This window comes from Danio rerio, chromosome 10 (genome assembly GCF_049306965.1).
Source record: "Danio rerio strain Tuebingen ecotype United States chromosome 10, GRCz12tu, whole genome shotgun sequence".
NCBI lineage: Eukaryota > Metazoa > Chordata > Actinopteri > Cypriniformes > Danionidae > Danio > Danio rerio.
In genome coordinates, this window is record NC_133185.1 from 21,840,001 (window position 1) to 21,856,783 (window position 16,783).

At 33.8% G+C, this 16,783-nt stretch overlaps 1 protein-coding gene across 32 annotated transcripts in view; it reads left to right on the forward strand.

Annotated features, from left to right (window-relative positions):
- unc13bb (unc-13 homolog Bb (C. elegans)) overlaps window positions 1-16,783 on the forward strand; it is a 150,496-nt gene that overhangs the window by 125,802 nt on the left and 7,911 nt on the right. For 15 of the 32 annotated variants that reach the window (XM_073914576.1, XM_021479296.2, XM_073914590.1 and 12 more), the window contains 9 exons: window positions 1-89; window positions 1,349-1,426; window positions 2,406-2,483; window positions 11,186-11,274; window positions 12,537-12,683; window positions 12,751-12,874; window positions 14,106-14,156; window positions 15,260-15,337; window positions 16,176-16,323. The exon at window positions 1-89 is cut by the window's left edge and continues 55 nt beyond it. In XM_073914576.1, the coding sequence (XP_073770677.1) occupies window positions 1-89; window positions 1,349-1,426; window positions 2,406-2,483; window positions 11,186-11,274; window positions 12,537-12,683; window positions 12,751-12,874; window positions 14,106-14,156; window positions 15,260-15,337; window positions 16,176-16,323 (882 nt within the window). Of the gene's footprint in view, window positions 90-1,348; window positions 1,427-2,405; window positions 2,484-8,359; window positions 8,402-9,348; window positions 9,367-9,502; window positions 9,530-10,889; window positions 10,908-11,185; window positions 11,275-12,536; window positions 12,684-12,750; window positions 12,875-14,105; window positions 14,157-15,259; window positions 15,338-16,175; window positions 16,324-16,554; window positions 16,612-16,783 lie in introns of all 32 variants that reach the window. The other 17 variants (XM_073914574.1, XM_068223936.1, XM_073914584.1 and 14 more) reach the window with 5 other exon arrangements.

Consider the following 16,783-nt stretch of genomic DNA (forward strand, 5'->3'; position numbering starts at 1 on the left):
CTCAGCTCAACCAGAGCTTTGAGATCATCAAGAAACTGGAATGTCCCGACCCCAAAGTCATGGCCCTCTACAGCCGCCGATTCGCTAAGGTGCACCATCCGCAACCCTTATAATCTCATTACTAACCTGCTCATGTCAGAACAAATGTCCACCGTCAGAGCATTATCTGTGTTTTTAGAGAGATCAGCCAAAGGGCAGATGAGGAATATCAATGCAGCAGAAACATCCATCTGACAGATGAGACTTTTCTGTAATCAACTGGAAACGTTTAAAGGTTCACTCACTGAAGTGCTTTTGTTAGATGTATGAAGTAATTTCAACTGAAACAAGAAGACAGGGTGAGGCATATTAAGTAGCCCCTCCCCCTTTAAAAAATAGCATTCAGTTTAATTTGTAGCTCTGCCATTCAGATTCATGCACTAAAGCACATCTAGTCACACAAGAATTTGAGGATTTGACATCAGTTTAGACATTGATTAGTTCAGACAAAAGTGCGGGACAATACAAAATCATGTAACACTGCTGAAACCAGCAAATTCTCCATGTTTTGCATTTCTATACAGAAAAGTCACATTTTGATCTTGTATTGGTCTTACGCAATCACGTGACATGAATTTGCAGGTTAGAATTCGTCAAGCTTGAACTTGAACTTGAAAACTTTTTGAATCTAAGGAAGTCAATCGAACAAAATCTGCAGTGGTTTAATTAAGCATAAATTTTATTAAGTTGTGCAGTTTTATGAATAGGATACCTATTCTGTGGGTAATAAATTAGGGCTTAATCAAGTAAAACTATACTCTTGTTTATTATGTATAACATGGCTAATGCAGTTGAATAGCTTTACTTGTAATTTACTTTTTCATTAACTTCAATGAAGTAGAAAAACATTTGTCTAGCTGCGCCAGGACATAGTTAGATGACCCTAACCTTATAAGCATGTCCTTATTTAATAATAATAAGCCTTATTTGTGCTGTGGTTATTGGTCTTTGGTTGAAATGCAAATTTATGTCTTTGTTTTTTAACTAAATCATCCACAGAAATCAGTGCTTTTTTGAAACTGTGCCCTTGTTGGATTTGCTGTTTGGTAAATCTGGTCCTTAATAACCACTACTATGATAGAAAAGCACAGTCCCATCAGGAATCTTTATTGGACATGTGGACGGCTGTTCGGCTGATGGCCAGCCGTTTTATGTGCTGAAAGAATGGCTGAGATGAGCCTTTTTTTCTATAGATTTCTTGAAATGTTTGCCTGCCTGGTTATTTGTTTTTGTGGTAATGCTATTGTCGCCAAGACATTTTGACTTTTGAAAAACGTTAAGCTCAGTCTTCATCCTTTTGCGCCCACAGACCATAGACAAAGTCCTGCTGCAGTACAGTGCCATTTTGAAGAAGAGCTTCCCGTCCTACTGCGATAAGGAAAAGATTGTAAGTTATTCTCCCGATAGTAAGTGTTGACATTTCTGTTCGTTTGCCATCTTTGCTAACAAAACTGTTTTTTGGATAAAGCATTTTATTTATTATTTGGATGTTTCCAAAACATAGTTATTAAGTTATAATCTGTCATGGATTCATTATAAAAATGTTAGTTTCTGTATTATGCACTGTAGGTATCATATAAAATATTAATTTGTGTATTATTGTATTAAAGGTTGTATATATCAATAATAGTTACATTGTATTACATTAGATTTATCTATTTTTTAATTAGTTACATTTTTTAGATTAAGTGTTTTAGATATTTTTTCTATTATTAAACATAATTACCATACAATAATAATTATCATAAACTTATTACCATCAATCCATCTCCACTTCCTTTCAAATCCATATCCATCCATCTCCATATTCATATCCATCTATATCCATCCATATCTTTTTCCAAATCTATCCATATCCATCTATATCTATCCATATCAATATCCATACCCATTCTTATCTATATCCATCCATATCCATCTATATTCATCCATATCTATATCCATATCCATCCAGATCTATATCCACATCTATCCATATCTATACCCATATCCATTCTTATCTATATCCATCCATGTCCATATCTATATCCATATCCATCCATATTTATATTCACATCCATCCATATCCAAATCCATCCTTATCCATATCCATCTATATCCATCCAAATCTGTATCTATCCGGATCCATCCATATCTATATCCATCCATATCTACATCCATCCATATCCATTTATATCCATCTACATATATGCTTATCCATCTATATCCATCCTTTTCCATCTATATACATGCATATCCATTCATATTTATCTATATCCATCCAAATCCATATCTCCATCCATATCTACATATATCTATATACAGACTACATTATATGTTTTTGATTTTAATAATGTTTTGTAATAAATCTCTCTGTTTGTCCTCAGCCGTGCGTCTTGATGAATAATGTCCAGCAGTTGCGTGTTCAGCTTGAGAAAATGTTCGAGTCTATGGGTGCCAAACAGGTAAGAGAGCAGCAGAGAAAGATGCCCTTCACTAAACACAGACTCGTTCGTCCTCTCCTCATTTGTCTGGGACATTAGAGGACACCAAAGCCTACTTTCACTCTACGCATATTAAGAGAAACAGGCCTGATTCAGCACTGTTTGGTTGACATTTACATTCTTTGCTTTTATGTTTATTTTGAATATACAGCGGGTAAAAGTAAATATTGAACACATCGCCATTTTTGTAAGAAAGCAAATACTGAAGGTGTTGTTGACTTGACATTTTCACCAGTCAGCTTCAGTAAATAAAGTTCTAGTTTCTGGCTGTTAAAGAAATCAAACGAGCATTTGCTGTTGTTTTTTCTCCCTTAGACTGCTTCAGAAGAAGCCCGGGTATGAGTATTTTTTTTAGTTGGTAGAAAAAGTAGTGTAGAATTTAAAAAGTTGTTGTGAATTGTTTTTAATAGGATAGTTTGAAACTTCACCTAGTCACCAGGATAGCAGACTTTAGAATTACAGTATACAGAATAAAGAGTGTGATTTACATTGTTTTTTGAATAAAGATGGATGCAGTTGTGAACACTGAGGAGGAGGAGGAGGAGGAGGAGGAGGTGGGTGCACAGAGATATTGTGTCCCATAACATAAACATTTACTGAATGTTTGTGTGTTTCCAAAGGTATTAAAACCAGGTTGTATCACGGGTTGTAAAATGCAGAATATAAATGCATCTTTTTATACTATAATTCAGACCCCAAATTCTTAGAGTATATCTTGCAATTCAGACATTTTCTGTTCACATAAAACTAATTCAAAATTGAGGGATGTAAACTTTGATAATTCTGTAAGTAAATGTCTCACAATTCTGTTTTTGTCAGTGATATTTTTCTCTCCGAATTTACAAATGTAATGTAATCAAGTAATGTAATAAGTTTATATCTCTCATTTCTTTTTTCTCAGAATTTTTTTTTAAATATTTGTAGGTTTTTTGCAGTTAACTATTTTCTCCAAACTCTTGAAAGAATTAAACAAAAATGACAAAACGTGCATTTTTGTAAACAAAAGAGTTTATATTTTAAGAGTTTATATTTTGCAAATATAAGTTTACATACATTTTGTCTTATCTCAGAATTCTCTTTCAATAGCAACTTTTGCTAAATCGTGATGTCAATTTCATTTTGATATATCATGCAGCCCTATTGTGAAATACAAAGTCCAGTTTTCAGGGGGAAAAAGGCTGAACTGACAAATGTTTTTTTGATCCATGAAAACAAGCCTCTATATACAGGGAACTGCATGCAAAAAATACAAGTGAAAAATACAAGAGAGTCTTACTATTACCCTTTTATCTTATTATTCAGGTTATAGAGGAAAATGCTCAAGAAGCTGAGGTGGGTACAAATAGGCTAGATATACTGTAGCTTTGTAAGACTTTAGTCATTTATCAGTAGCCTCCTACCCAAAGCACATCCTAGTGAAACCATTAATACAGAACTTAAATTGATATCAGAAATTCAGTAGTCTGGATGGTAGAGTAACTGCTGGTGATGTACAGTCAATGTGTGCTTGATCAGAACCCTGAGCTCATAAATGCTGTTGTATCAGGTGACTTTGAACTGGTTTGGTCGTGTTTATTTGAGAAGTATGAGGGGTGGGTGTGTGTGTGTTTCTGAGGCGGCTTTAGTTGAGTTTCTGTCTCAGGCTGATTAGTAAAGGTTTAGTGTGTTTCTGTGCATGAGACAATGACATTCCACTCTCCACATTGCTGGTCTGTTGTTTTTATGTTATGTTAGAACTGCAGCACTAAAAAATCCAACTAGTTCATTTTGACTTAATGCTCTTTATTTTAAACTATATATTAGTGCTGTCAATCTATTTTTAAAATTAACTAATTAATCACACTTTTTTTTGTTAATAAAAATATGGTTGTATTTCACAAGGATTCTGACACAACAAAGCGAAGCATACGCTTTTGTTGCGTTTAAGGAGAAAACAGGTCAAACTTAATGAAACATTGGAAGGTGCATGCTGAAAGGCATTGGAATGCGCTGTCTTTGACAGCTCCCGACTTTATCTGACACTCTTTGAGTACATTTACATGGACACCAATACTCTGATTTTAATATGATTAAGATAATACTCTTATTAAGAGTCTACTATGTAGGCAACGATTTTTGATTACCTTAATGGTCCACTGAGTCACGAAATGGGGAGGTTTTTCTTTCCATTCGCTATGCGGTATAAAATTTAATTAAAACAAAAGTTAAAAGTTAAAAATGAAACGCCCGAAATTGCATGAAATTCTGGAGAGCCTGGTGATGCGACATTAATTGTTTATCGGACCAATCAGCGCAGATTAGCATCCTGCTAAAGAGTTTGGGAACAAATGAATCACTGAACGATTTATATGGGAGTCGTTGGGATAATTATGTAAAAATAAATGCAGATCATAAGACAATGAAGTGTTTTTTGACCTTGCATGTATATCGGCCTGTTATTGGAGACACTCAAAACCAAAATATGACCCTTTTTAATGCATAACAGCGGCTCTTTAACCTAACATGCCTAGGTAACCCAAGTGACCTAATTAAGCTATGAAATTGCACTTTAAGCTGAATACTAGTATCTTGCAACATAACTAATAAAATACTATCACATATCATTAAGGGAAATACAAAAGAAATAAGTTATTTGTTATTAAGTATTATGTTTAATGATATGTTGGGAAAAATATTTTAAAAATTTAAATAACACTAAACAATGGGGTCTTATTGTTACCAAAATATAGAAAGGGGTGGTCCACTACAATATCATATTTTAAACTGTAGTTGATGTGTAATGTAGCTGTGTGAACATAAACAACATCTCTGAATGTAAAATCAAGGTAAAGGAAAAAAGATTAAGGCAAAGGAACTTAGCCTTATTAGCTCATTAGCTTAGCAAAGCCTACAATGAATGAAATTTGGGGACTACAAAAAAATACTTCCAGGCTAGTGAAATCACAAACTTACTTTTACCGTGCACACACACACTGCACAGCTAAGGGGTGTGGCCAGAGGCGCTGTTACGTTACAGTAAAGGGAGATAAAATGCCGTTCAAATGCTGCTTTCTGTATTTGGGCTTCCGAATGACACAACACAAATACAGAAGTGCTTACAGTTCAATATTAATTATGTTCCAGGGAATTATAAAATACATAGCAAGCATGATTCAACAAAACACAGCTTCCAGAATCTCTCCCAGTTCAGTGCTGGATTCAGTAAAAATGTCCTCGAGGAAGGAGCAGCTCCAACAAGCAGAAGCTATAGCCTGTGAGTTTTTATTTGTTAAAATTGATCATGACATGTACAGTGTCTAGCCTTAACGGTGTGTTGTAGCAATAGTGTAAACAATCGGGAATGGAATTTGGCATCGCTAACAATTTAGCTACATACATGTTCATATTTATCAGTCAAACTGCTGTAAACACACACACACACTCTTCATCAGCGCATGCGTGTCTCTCTATAGGCAGCTTTTCCATGTGTTTTACATCTTAGAATGAACTCGCAAAAGATATGTGAATGATTCATATTACTTACACATGCATATTATGAATTTATGTGAAAGACGCTGTGTAACACGTTGAGTAAAAAAATACATGAAACCTTGCCTAACTCGTGTAGTAGGGCTGCTCGATTTTGGTCATAATTGTAATCACGATTTTTCAAAACGATAATCAGGTGAAGTCAAAATTATTAGTGCTCCTTAGAATTTATTTAAAAATAAAGATTTTCCAAATGATGTTCAACAGAGCAAGGAATTTTTCACAGTATTTCCTCTAATATTTTTTTCTTCTGGACAAAGTCTTATTTCATTTGTTTTGGCAAGAAGAAAAGCAGGTTTAAATATTTTGAAACTCATTTTAAGGTCAATATTATTAGCCCCTTTAGGCAATATATATTTTTGATTGTCTGCAGAAGTAAATACTGGTATACAATGACTTGCCTAATTACCCTAATTTAGCCTTTGAATTACACTTTGATTTTGAATGCTTGTATTTTGAAAAAAATTGAGGCAAATATTATGTGCTGTCATCATGGCAAAGATAAAAGAAATCAGTTATTAGAAATGAGTGGTTAAAACTATTTTGTTAAGAAATGTATTAAAAAAAAATCTTCTTTCCATTAAACTGAAATTGGAGGAAAAGGGTTGTTAGTATTTAGGAGGGCTAATAATTCTGACTTCAACTGCACATATACAGTTATTTTCCACCCTGCAAAGGAAAGAGAAATAAATACAGTAGAATAAAAATATGAAACAAACTATGCTTTAAGCATCTTCAATGTAAGAAAAACACTTTAGCTACAAAAGTCCCTCAGTCAAGAGGAGTGAGGGATTTTCTCCTTTGTTGTTTTATTAATAATGATAAAAACAGGCGGCAGCAGGAATATCGCGCTGTGACTTTAATGGTTTCGCTTTCACATGTCTTCTGATCCTCAACTCGTTAGTGTATTACACAAATGAGGGTTAATATGAATAATCACTAAACACTGCGTTCTGACACCTATATGACCATTAAGCGCTCACATTAAGATGACTTTAGATGTGTGTGCTCTGCTCGTCACAGTGTGCGAATGAGACCGAATGCTGACCGCATGCTTCTGACTGTGTCTGCGCGCCGCACACACACATACATAAGTATGCGGTCCTTCGCACTTTTAAGAGCAACAAATGTGTACAACTGGAAAGGGGCGGTAAATAATGAAATAATCGTTTATCTCGATTAATGGTTTTTCATAATCATTAGAAACCAAAATCGAAATCGGATTTTCGATTAATTACACAGCCCTATCGTGTAGCGAAAAAATAAATCAAGGCTCACACAGGTCGCATCTTATGCTTTATTCTTCTGTCAACAGTGTCACTGTATATTACAGAACATTAACTTAATCCGAGCATCAGAGAAAAACAAAAATAAACATCGGTCCCGCGCACATGCGCTTCTCGTGTTACACCTTTCTACAGACAGTTCTGACAAACATACACATACCCACACACACAATGGCGATCTCTCTTAAAGGAGCCGCACCCCACTTTCACTCGTTACAGACACTTGTCAGATTTAAACAGCACATCGCAGCACATTATAACAGATGACCAATCAGAGCCTCTTGAGGGCGGGTCTTTCTGAGAACTAGGAAATATGTCAGTAGTTTTCATGTTAGCTGAGTAGCTGTATATAATCAAAGTGAGATTTATGAAAAAAATTACGTGATTTCCTTCAAGTGTAACATTAGCACACATTGCTTTGCATATTATAAACACAACCAAGCCTTAAAATTATATTCTGGACCACCCCTTTAAAACTCAGTGTTACATTTAATCCCGCATTACTTTGTGCCCCGTGCTCCCCTACTTTATGTAGTCATTTATTGCATAGACATTCTGCTCTATTATCTGCAGTGTGGTAGAAAAGCAGCTGAGACTTTTTGCTTTCCTCGAAATGAAAACAGAACTTATAAGTTTTGTTTTGAGGGATGTTTGCCACATTTGCATCCATGTTGCAGGATGTCCTATACCAGGGGTGTCCAAACTCAGTCCTGGAGGGCCGGTGTCCTGCAAAGTTTAGTTCCAACCCCAATCAGACACACCTGGGCAAGTTAATCAAGCTCTTACTAGGCTTTCTAGAAACATCCTTGCAGGTGTGTTGAGGCAAGTTGGACCTGAAATCTGCAGGACACCGGCCCTCCAGGACTGAGTTTGAACACCCCTGTCCTATAGCGTGATGCATACACATCAGGTGTATTCTGCAGTGACACCTCCTGGCCAAGTAATGACAGCTACTTGTTTACAAAAGCTCTGCGCGCAAACATTTGCTTCGGTCTGAATGTATGATCTGGCTTCTGTCCCCAGCTGGAGGAGAGTGAGGACGAGGAGGATGAGGAGTTACTGGAGGTTTGTTATTGGGATCATCCGTGCTCGTCTTTCATCCGTTTTTGTCCTTTTAATCCAGCAATCTCCCGAGCGTCCCGTTGAGTTGTGCTGTCCCTCAGTCAGTCTGAACTGTGTGTGAACTCCCATCCGCTCCTCGAGCCTCCAGCAGACGCTCACTGTGACCTTCATCTCATTTCTCTCTGTTTGGGAAGTTGATCACATTCAGGGGGAAACTACTTCATACTTTTCACTAAATACCTTTTCACTAGTCCCTTTAACTATCAAATAAATAATAGCAAGAGATAAGCACTGGGCTTTATGTAATGTACTTACAGTTTGAGTTTTCTTTTTTTGTGTAATTTATAATAATGATTAATAAATAATAAAAACAAATATATAATACAGTATATTCAGTTGAATTATTATTAAATAATCATTTAAACATATTTATAATACAGTATATTCAATATAAAAGTAGTTAATAAAAAATTACAATTCTCACAATTTTCATTTGAATTTTTGGTGTTTCATATGAAAACTAATGTCCTAAATGCTGCAAAACTGGAATATGTAATATTAGTGTAACATCCTGGGGCAGACTTATAGCTATTATAGTTTTTTTGTTAAATATTTATGCATTTTTTCCTTTAGTGCCTTGAAAAAAATGATTCATTGGATTTACAAAATTTCTTGAGTTAAATTTTATTTGAAAAATAAAAAGAAATATATTTGGGCTGAATGTAAACAAACAAATTAACTTGAGCATTACTAAATCTAATTAGTTTGTTTAAATTCAGCCTGTATGAATTGTTTGCAATCATTTACCTTAAAAGAATGCAGTAAAAAAAGCATTTAATTTTACAATATTCATTGTGGTAACCCCTTACCCTAGTGTTTAACAGTTTTTAAGCTGGTTTTAAGTGGACACAAAAACAATTTGATTTTTTCCCCCACATTCCTGCTCATAGGAAACGTCAGAAGACAAGGTGTGTATTTATTCCATTGAGTCACATAAAATTATTAATTTGTTCAAAATTTTGAACATACATACTTTATTCGTCCAATATTGAGCTTGATTTTCACTTTTGTAATTCTACAACATTTGTTTATCTGTCTGAAAAGCCTCATAAAGCAGACAGAGAGCAGAAGGTGAGAGTCCGACTTGTTTCTCACTCCTGTATTCATCCATAATCATTTATTTTCGGCTCAGCAATCTCTTTAATAGATCCAGCTTTTGTTTTCAGCCTTCCTATTGGTCCAGAAATCAATCAAAATAAACAAATATTCAATTGAGCGATTGATTTATATGAACCGTGTTGGAAATTTTGTGATTTGTTGATTGTGCAAGGTACTTCTAGATTAATAGGAGTTTGGACCAATAGGATGCTCATATGCAAGTAACCCTGACTCAAATTGCTCACTATTTGGCAGATTTTTGTTAGCTAATGCAAAAATAAATAAATAAATAAACAAATAAAATAAATCAATTTTTGCAAATTAAGCTCAGTGACCAATGACAGATTATTATACATTTTCTAAATATTTCCTAAATTATGTTAACAGAGCAAGGAATTGTTCACGGTATGTCTGATAATATTTTTTCTTGTGTTATTTGTTTTATTTCAACTAGAATAAAAGCAGTTTTTAGTAAAAAAAAAAAAAACATTTTAGGGACAAAATTATTAGCCTCTTTAAGCTATATTTTATTTCGATAGTCTACAGAACAAACCATCGTTACACAATAACTTGCCTAATTATCCTAACCTGCTTAGTAAATCTAATTAACCTAGTTAAGCCTTTAAATGTCACTTTAAGCTGTAAAGAAGTGCCTTGAAAAAGTATGTAGTCAAATATCATTGCCATCATGTCAAATTGTCATCATGGCAAAGATAAAATAGATCAGTTATTAGAAATTAGTTAATAAAACTGTTATGTTCAGAAATGTGTTGAAAAAATCTCTCCGTTAAAACATATATATATATATATATATATATATATATATATATATATATATATATATATATAATCATACCATCATTGTTAAATCTTTCTGAAAGTCTGTGAGAATCCAAGGAGATTCAATCACAAAATTATTTCAAAAAAGAAAAAAAAAAAAAATTGGCAGATTGACTTTATTATAAAAAGTTTTTTCTTGTATGTCAAAAAATATAAAGGTTACAAGGTACTATTGTGTAAAACAAAACAAAAAAAGTAGTAAAATTATATTAGTTACATTGACTTCACTAGTAAAATGCTACTTTATTGTGTTGTAAATATATTATAGTTTTTACAAAAATGACTTCACTAGTAAAATACTACTACTTTATTGGTTTTAGCCTACAAAAATAGCTCCGACACCTCTAGAAAACTAATAGTATTGAATGACTAAACCCAAACCCTTTACCTGCTCAGTAGGTTGCTGATAAGTCTATTGTATGCAAATGGCTATGGTGTAACTGTTGAGTTGACTGCATGTTAAACATGTTGCTTTATTTTGCTCTTCTTGAAGGTGGTGGTCAGGAGCAAGGTGGGTTTTTCAGCCATTGCTGTCAGAGAGAGTTTTTGATAGCTCAAAAAGAGAGGACTTCAGTTTGCTCATTCTTCATCACATTCCCTTAATTCTCTGAAACTGTGAATTTTGGCAGGATGTTTTTGCCCCGACACTGTGAAATCATGTGATTGTCTTCACTCCCTCTGAACTGCCATGTACCATCAGTAAAGAGGAAAATGGTGTTTGTGCATCAGGTGAAATGCTGTCTGTTGGATGAGGTGATCATGTTTATGTGTTTATGTGTATTTGTACAGCTGGACACTGAGGCCAGTGACCTTCTGAATGATCTGCAGGTCAAGCTAAACAACGTCCTGGATGAGCTGAGCAGCACCTTTGGAAACACGTCAGTCTTTATACAGTATATCACAAGCCTTTCCCACAAAAAAACCCTAACCCTATAAGACCCCTAAAACCCCAAAATGCTAAATCTGTGCTATATTGTGCAATAGTATTTGCAGAACCAGAGTGCTGATCAATGAAAAAGAAGGCAGTGTTGAGATCTAAAGCGATCAAAATCATTTTACTGTAAATCAATCTGACAGAGCTTTATAATTGGCCTTAAGCAGGCTTATATACTTATATGTAATAGAAGCTTTAGCAAAACAAACTTAAATCAATAAATTTTTACATAAAGAACATTTAAAACTATTTAAAATGCATGTTTGTTTTCTGACAGGATTTTAGGGATTGATTAAATCAGAAAATACTGTTAAAATAGCCATAAAAAATGACAACTGATACTAGCAATATTAAATTCATGTAAAATGTATACAAATAAAATTACTACTACAAATTATTATTATTAGCCATAGTTGCAGCAATGTGGATGATGATAAATATTATAAGCATTGTTTTTGTATTATTGCTATTGTTATTATTAATTTTACCATTATTATTATTATTATTATTATTATTATTATTATTATTATTATGCATCATAAAATCTATTTTAATAGAATGTGACTTTTGAACACACATTAGACAAGATTTTTTTTTAAAAAGAAAACACTTTGATGGATGTTTTTACAAAGGTATCACTAACACATATTTGAAGTTATTTATCAAGTACTGAATTGTAAAGTCATATTTAAATTGTAGTTTTATTTATTTAATATATTTGTTTGTGCATCATCTCTTATTAAAATATGAAGTTGTTCTTATAATGTAATGTTTTATGTATATTGATCTTGCCATAAAATTGGCATACGTTGCTTATGTGGCAATAAATTAATTAATTATTTTCATGTTTACATGATATTTGAGAATTAGAGTAAATAGTGATCATATGAAAAAGCTGCTTAATTGTTGGAATTGAGATATGCTTCAATTGCTCAAACTGTTTCATTTTATTTACATACATTATTGTAACTTTAAGTACATCTAGTTAACAAACAAAACTCATCACAAAAATAATAATAACACATATTTGATCATTCTATAACTGCAGTGTTCTTTAGTTTGAATGCCAGTTCTAGTCTGCATTGCATCATATTTCAAAACCTCTCTTTACTCCCTGATAAAGAAAGCTTGTTATTTTGTAAACTAAATGAAATGCGTGTAAATCAAAAAAGACTTTCTCTTCACCCTTTCATGTTTCCTCTGTAGTTTCCAGAGTCGTATTGATGACTGCATGCGTCAGATGGCCAGTCTGCTTTACCAGATTAAGGGTCCAGTCAACACCAACAACAAGAACCAGGTGGAGGCCGATTCTGACAACATGCTGCGGCCGCTGATGGACTTCCTGGATGCAAAGTGAGTTAAACTGTAAACTCGCATTTTCCTGAAGTGTTTACTGATGTTTTTGTATGTTTGTTCTCAGCCTGATGCTGTTTGCCTCTGTGTGTGAGAAAACTGTGCTGAAGAGAGTCCTGAAGGAGCTATGGAGGATCGTCATGAACAGTCTAGAGAAAACCATCATCCTTCCTCAAGGAAACGACACCTTTGTAAGACCTGCATGACTTTAATGCTAAACATAACATCATTTATTAAACGTTAGCTTTTTTTTTAATTCTACCTGAAGAAAATGTATTTTATTGTTTTAATTAATGATCACCTACAGTCAAGCACAAAATTATTCATACCCCTGGCAAATTCAGACTTCAAATGTAAATAAATTCTGAGAAATACAGAATGTGATGCCTCTTGTACATTTAATTCCAACTTTATTGCTTCTAATTGCGAATTTGTGAATTTGTGTCCCATAATTGCACTTTTCCCTGTCTTATTGTCTTTTGGGAGAAGCTTGTGTCATTTAAAAAAAAAGCTAGTTGAAAGTAAAAGTAACTTTAAGTCAGAATTTGGCAGAAGTATGAATTATTACGGGCTTGACTGTGAAGTTTATGCAGTGAAGATCAAAATTAAAAAACATCTTATAAACACTTGAGTAATTTCTATAATGTAATCATCATCATCATTTAAAATGTTAGTTGTTGCTATATTATGCTAAAAGAACAGCTTTTTACAGAATAGCATGATACTTTTTATAAACCTTTTATTTTGTGGAAAACAGTAATCATAATCAGCCATTCTAGATGCTTTTAGGTAGGCTATAGCCTCCCTGTCTGCCATTTTAGCCCACATAAACGATAAACTTTTAAACTAACAGTTTTATTTTATTATCATTTAAAAGTTTTTTTTTTTAATAAAACATAAAAGTGTAAAAATATTTAAAAACAAAAATGAAAATATGTTGATAAGACATGTTTTTTTTTTTATTTTGCACTTGGTGTCAGTTTGGGTGCAGTATGGCTGTTCTGCTGCTGCTGCTACAGCTAAAGATGATGTGGTGTGAAATTTACCTAAATAATGTTAAAATCTTTATTCATCAACAATAGAAATCAAAATTAGAGAACATTAATCAACTACATAAAAAAATCCTAAAGTTAACTAGGAGGAGTCTGAAAGTGTTCTCTAATGTCTCCTGATGTTTTTGTTTACTTTGCTTTTTTTCCTCTTCAGAATATATCCAAATTATGAAATTTACTTTAAAAATCTCTTTTGGTCCTGTTCGTATAAATTCAATCTGTTCTAACGCAGTGACCTTGGCATTTAGGAAACTGTAGGTTGGTCTTTAAATTTGGTCTCTGCTGTATGTTAACATGTGATATCTGCATTTACATGTAAAGACTTGTCCCCCCACTTCCATGTTGTAACGCTTTCATCTTTTTCTGGCAGGGAATGATCTTTTCAGCGGCTAAAGAACTGGGTCAGCTCTCCAAACTCAAGGTATGGCTTTAGGCTTGTTTATTCCAGATCCAGACTATGATCTCTTTAAAGCAGCTCAGAGTTCGGCTGCATGGGGAATATAGATGAAGACTTTCCGTTTAAATGCTTTCTGTATGTTTTTGAACCTTTAACACACTTAAACATGCTTTATACATGATTAATAAATAAAGTGTGTTTTCTTTATTTCTCTAAAGTTGCACTGCACTGTCCTCTATTTAGCTCTTAAAAAGTGTTAGATTATGAAAAAAACTTTCATTGTAGTAGGAAAACATGGTACTTTCGAAACACAACATGTTTCAGATTAATGAATATTTTAGAGTAGAAAAATTCCAAAGTAAAATTAGTAAAGTGGTTTCTTTCTGTTTTTTTAATACTTTTTTAAAATTTCATATTTTGTTTTGTAAACAACTTAATATGCAACATTGTGACTACAATTTTACAATCAAAACTATTATTTTCATAATTCCTGCCTTATGTGTTGATATAGTGACTTTATTTTTCATAATTACACCTCTAATTGTCATTTTGCATCCAATTTGACTTTTAACTCAAATTCGATGTTTATTTTGTATAATTGTAACTTTATTATTTTAACTGACACATTTTTTTTTCAGAAGTATGCCTTTCTATGCAATATAATTTAACTTCTCACAATTATACAATGTTTTTCTCTCTAATTTTTTTTATGCAAACATGGGATTTTTTTTAATTGTGACTATTTCTTGTTGTGGTATTTTTCTTTTATACGCAAAAATATACAACAAGTAACTTTAAATGTCACAGCTATATTTATTTTAGTCATTTGTTGTCTTGTAATTTGACTTATAGCTGTAAATAAAGTTAAACTTATCAGAAATATGGCGTTTAATCTCAAAATTGCAACTTTATTTTTCAAAATTCCAATTTAGTTTTTATAGGTATTGCTTAATTAATTGTAACCTTTTTGCTTCCTTAATTTGCTATTATACAAAATTATTTCTTTCTAAACAAAAAAAAAAAAAAAAAAAAAGGGGGGAAATGAATGAAACATGGGGGGTTTCATTAGTGTTCAAATGTTTTGTCTGTTGAATTGCATGTATTTGAAATATTATTTGCCTCTGCAGGATCACATGTCTGGTGAAGCTAAAAGCCTCACACCCAAGCAGTGTGCTGTCATGGATGTGGCCCTTGATACCATAAAGGTATGGGTGATGCTTTCTCTAAACCAGCAGTAAAACAACATTTACATCAGAGCAATTCCATATAAATGTTAACCTTGTTTAGACCAAAACATGAAAAACCTTTCTAACTTGTTTGTATTGGCCTCTGCAGTGGTTGGACAATGAAACTGAAACACCTGGTTTTAGACCATAATAATTCTTCATTATTATGGTGTAGGGGCTAGTTTTGCCACCAATACAGCATCAGTTCATCTTGGGAATGACAGATAAAAGTCCTGCACAATGGCTTGAGGAATGGCTAGAAGGATTTGAGCCATTCTTCTTGCAGAATAGTGTATGCTGATGATGGAGGAGGAACATTTTTCCTGATTCGCCCCTGAAACACCCCAAAGTAGCTAAATAATATTTAGATAGATCTGGTGACTGTGCAGGCCATGGGAGATTTATAACTTTACTTTCATGTTCATCAAACCACTCTGTCACCAGTCTTGCTCTGTGTATTGGTGTATTATCATCCTGATAGATGGCACTGCCTTCAGGATACAATGTTTGAACCATTGGGTGCACATGGTCTTCCAAAATAGTTCAGTAGTGTTTGGCAGTAATGCATACATCTACAGTAGCATAAGTACTAGGTCTAGGAAATGCTATGACATTTCAGCCCAAACCTTCACTGCATGTAACAGTCTGGTTGGTATGATTCTTTGGGGCTTCTCCACACCATAACTCTCCTGTTACTGATGTTTCCATATATTGTTAATGTATACGTTCTCTGTGAATATTTGTTTTAAGCTTTTTCTGCAAATGTCAAGTTTATATTGCTGGAATTGCTCCTCACTAACCACCTATTATTCTTTAGCAATACTTCCATGCTGGAGGAAATGGTTTGAAGAAGGCCTTCCTGGAGAAAAGTCCCGAACTGTCCTCTCTGAGACATGCACTGTCTCTCTACACCCAGACCACAGACACACTCATCAAGACGTTCGTCACTTCACAACATGCTCAAGGTGAACTTACAAACACATGCCAGTTTCACATCCATGCACACCCCAGACTTGATAACATTAGTATGTAAGGAATACTACAGTCTGAAAATTCTGTTCACGTTGTGCATTCATTTGTAGCCTTTTCTGTCTCTTACTGCTCAATCTACATGTTTTTTTCTGTTGTCGTTTGTGTTTTAATGCTTCACTTTTGACCTCTGTCTCTTTAACTGCTGCTTCTGTCTCTGCTTCAAGTGCATAATGGAAAGGGTTTGAGGATCACGCCTAGTGAGAAAATCCAGCCGTCCAGGGGTAGGTCACCATAGACTCCCTGAGACCCAGATTAATCCTTTTACGAATAATCACAGCCTCCTTCTCCAGAGCCATTCCTAGATGTGCTTTGGGTATTTTGCTCTGTACTGAAGTGAATGTCACTCTTCTACATTTAGTCTTTAAAACTTATTATTTTGCATGAAAAAAATAA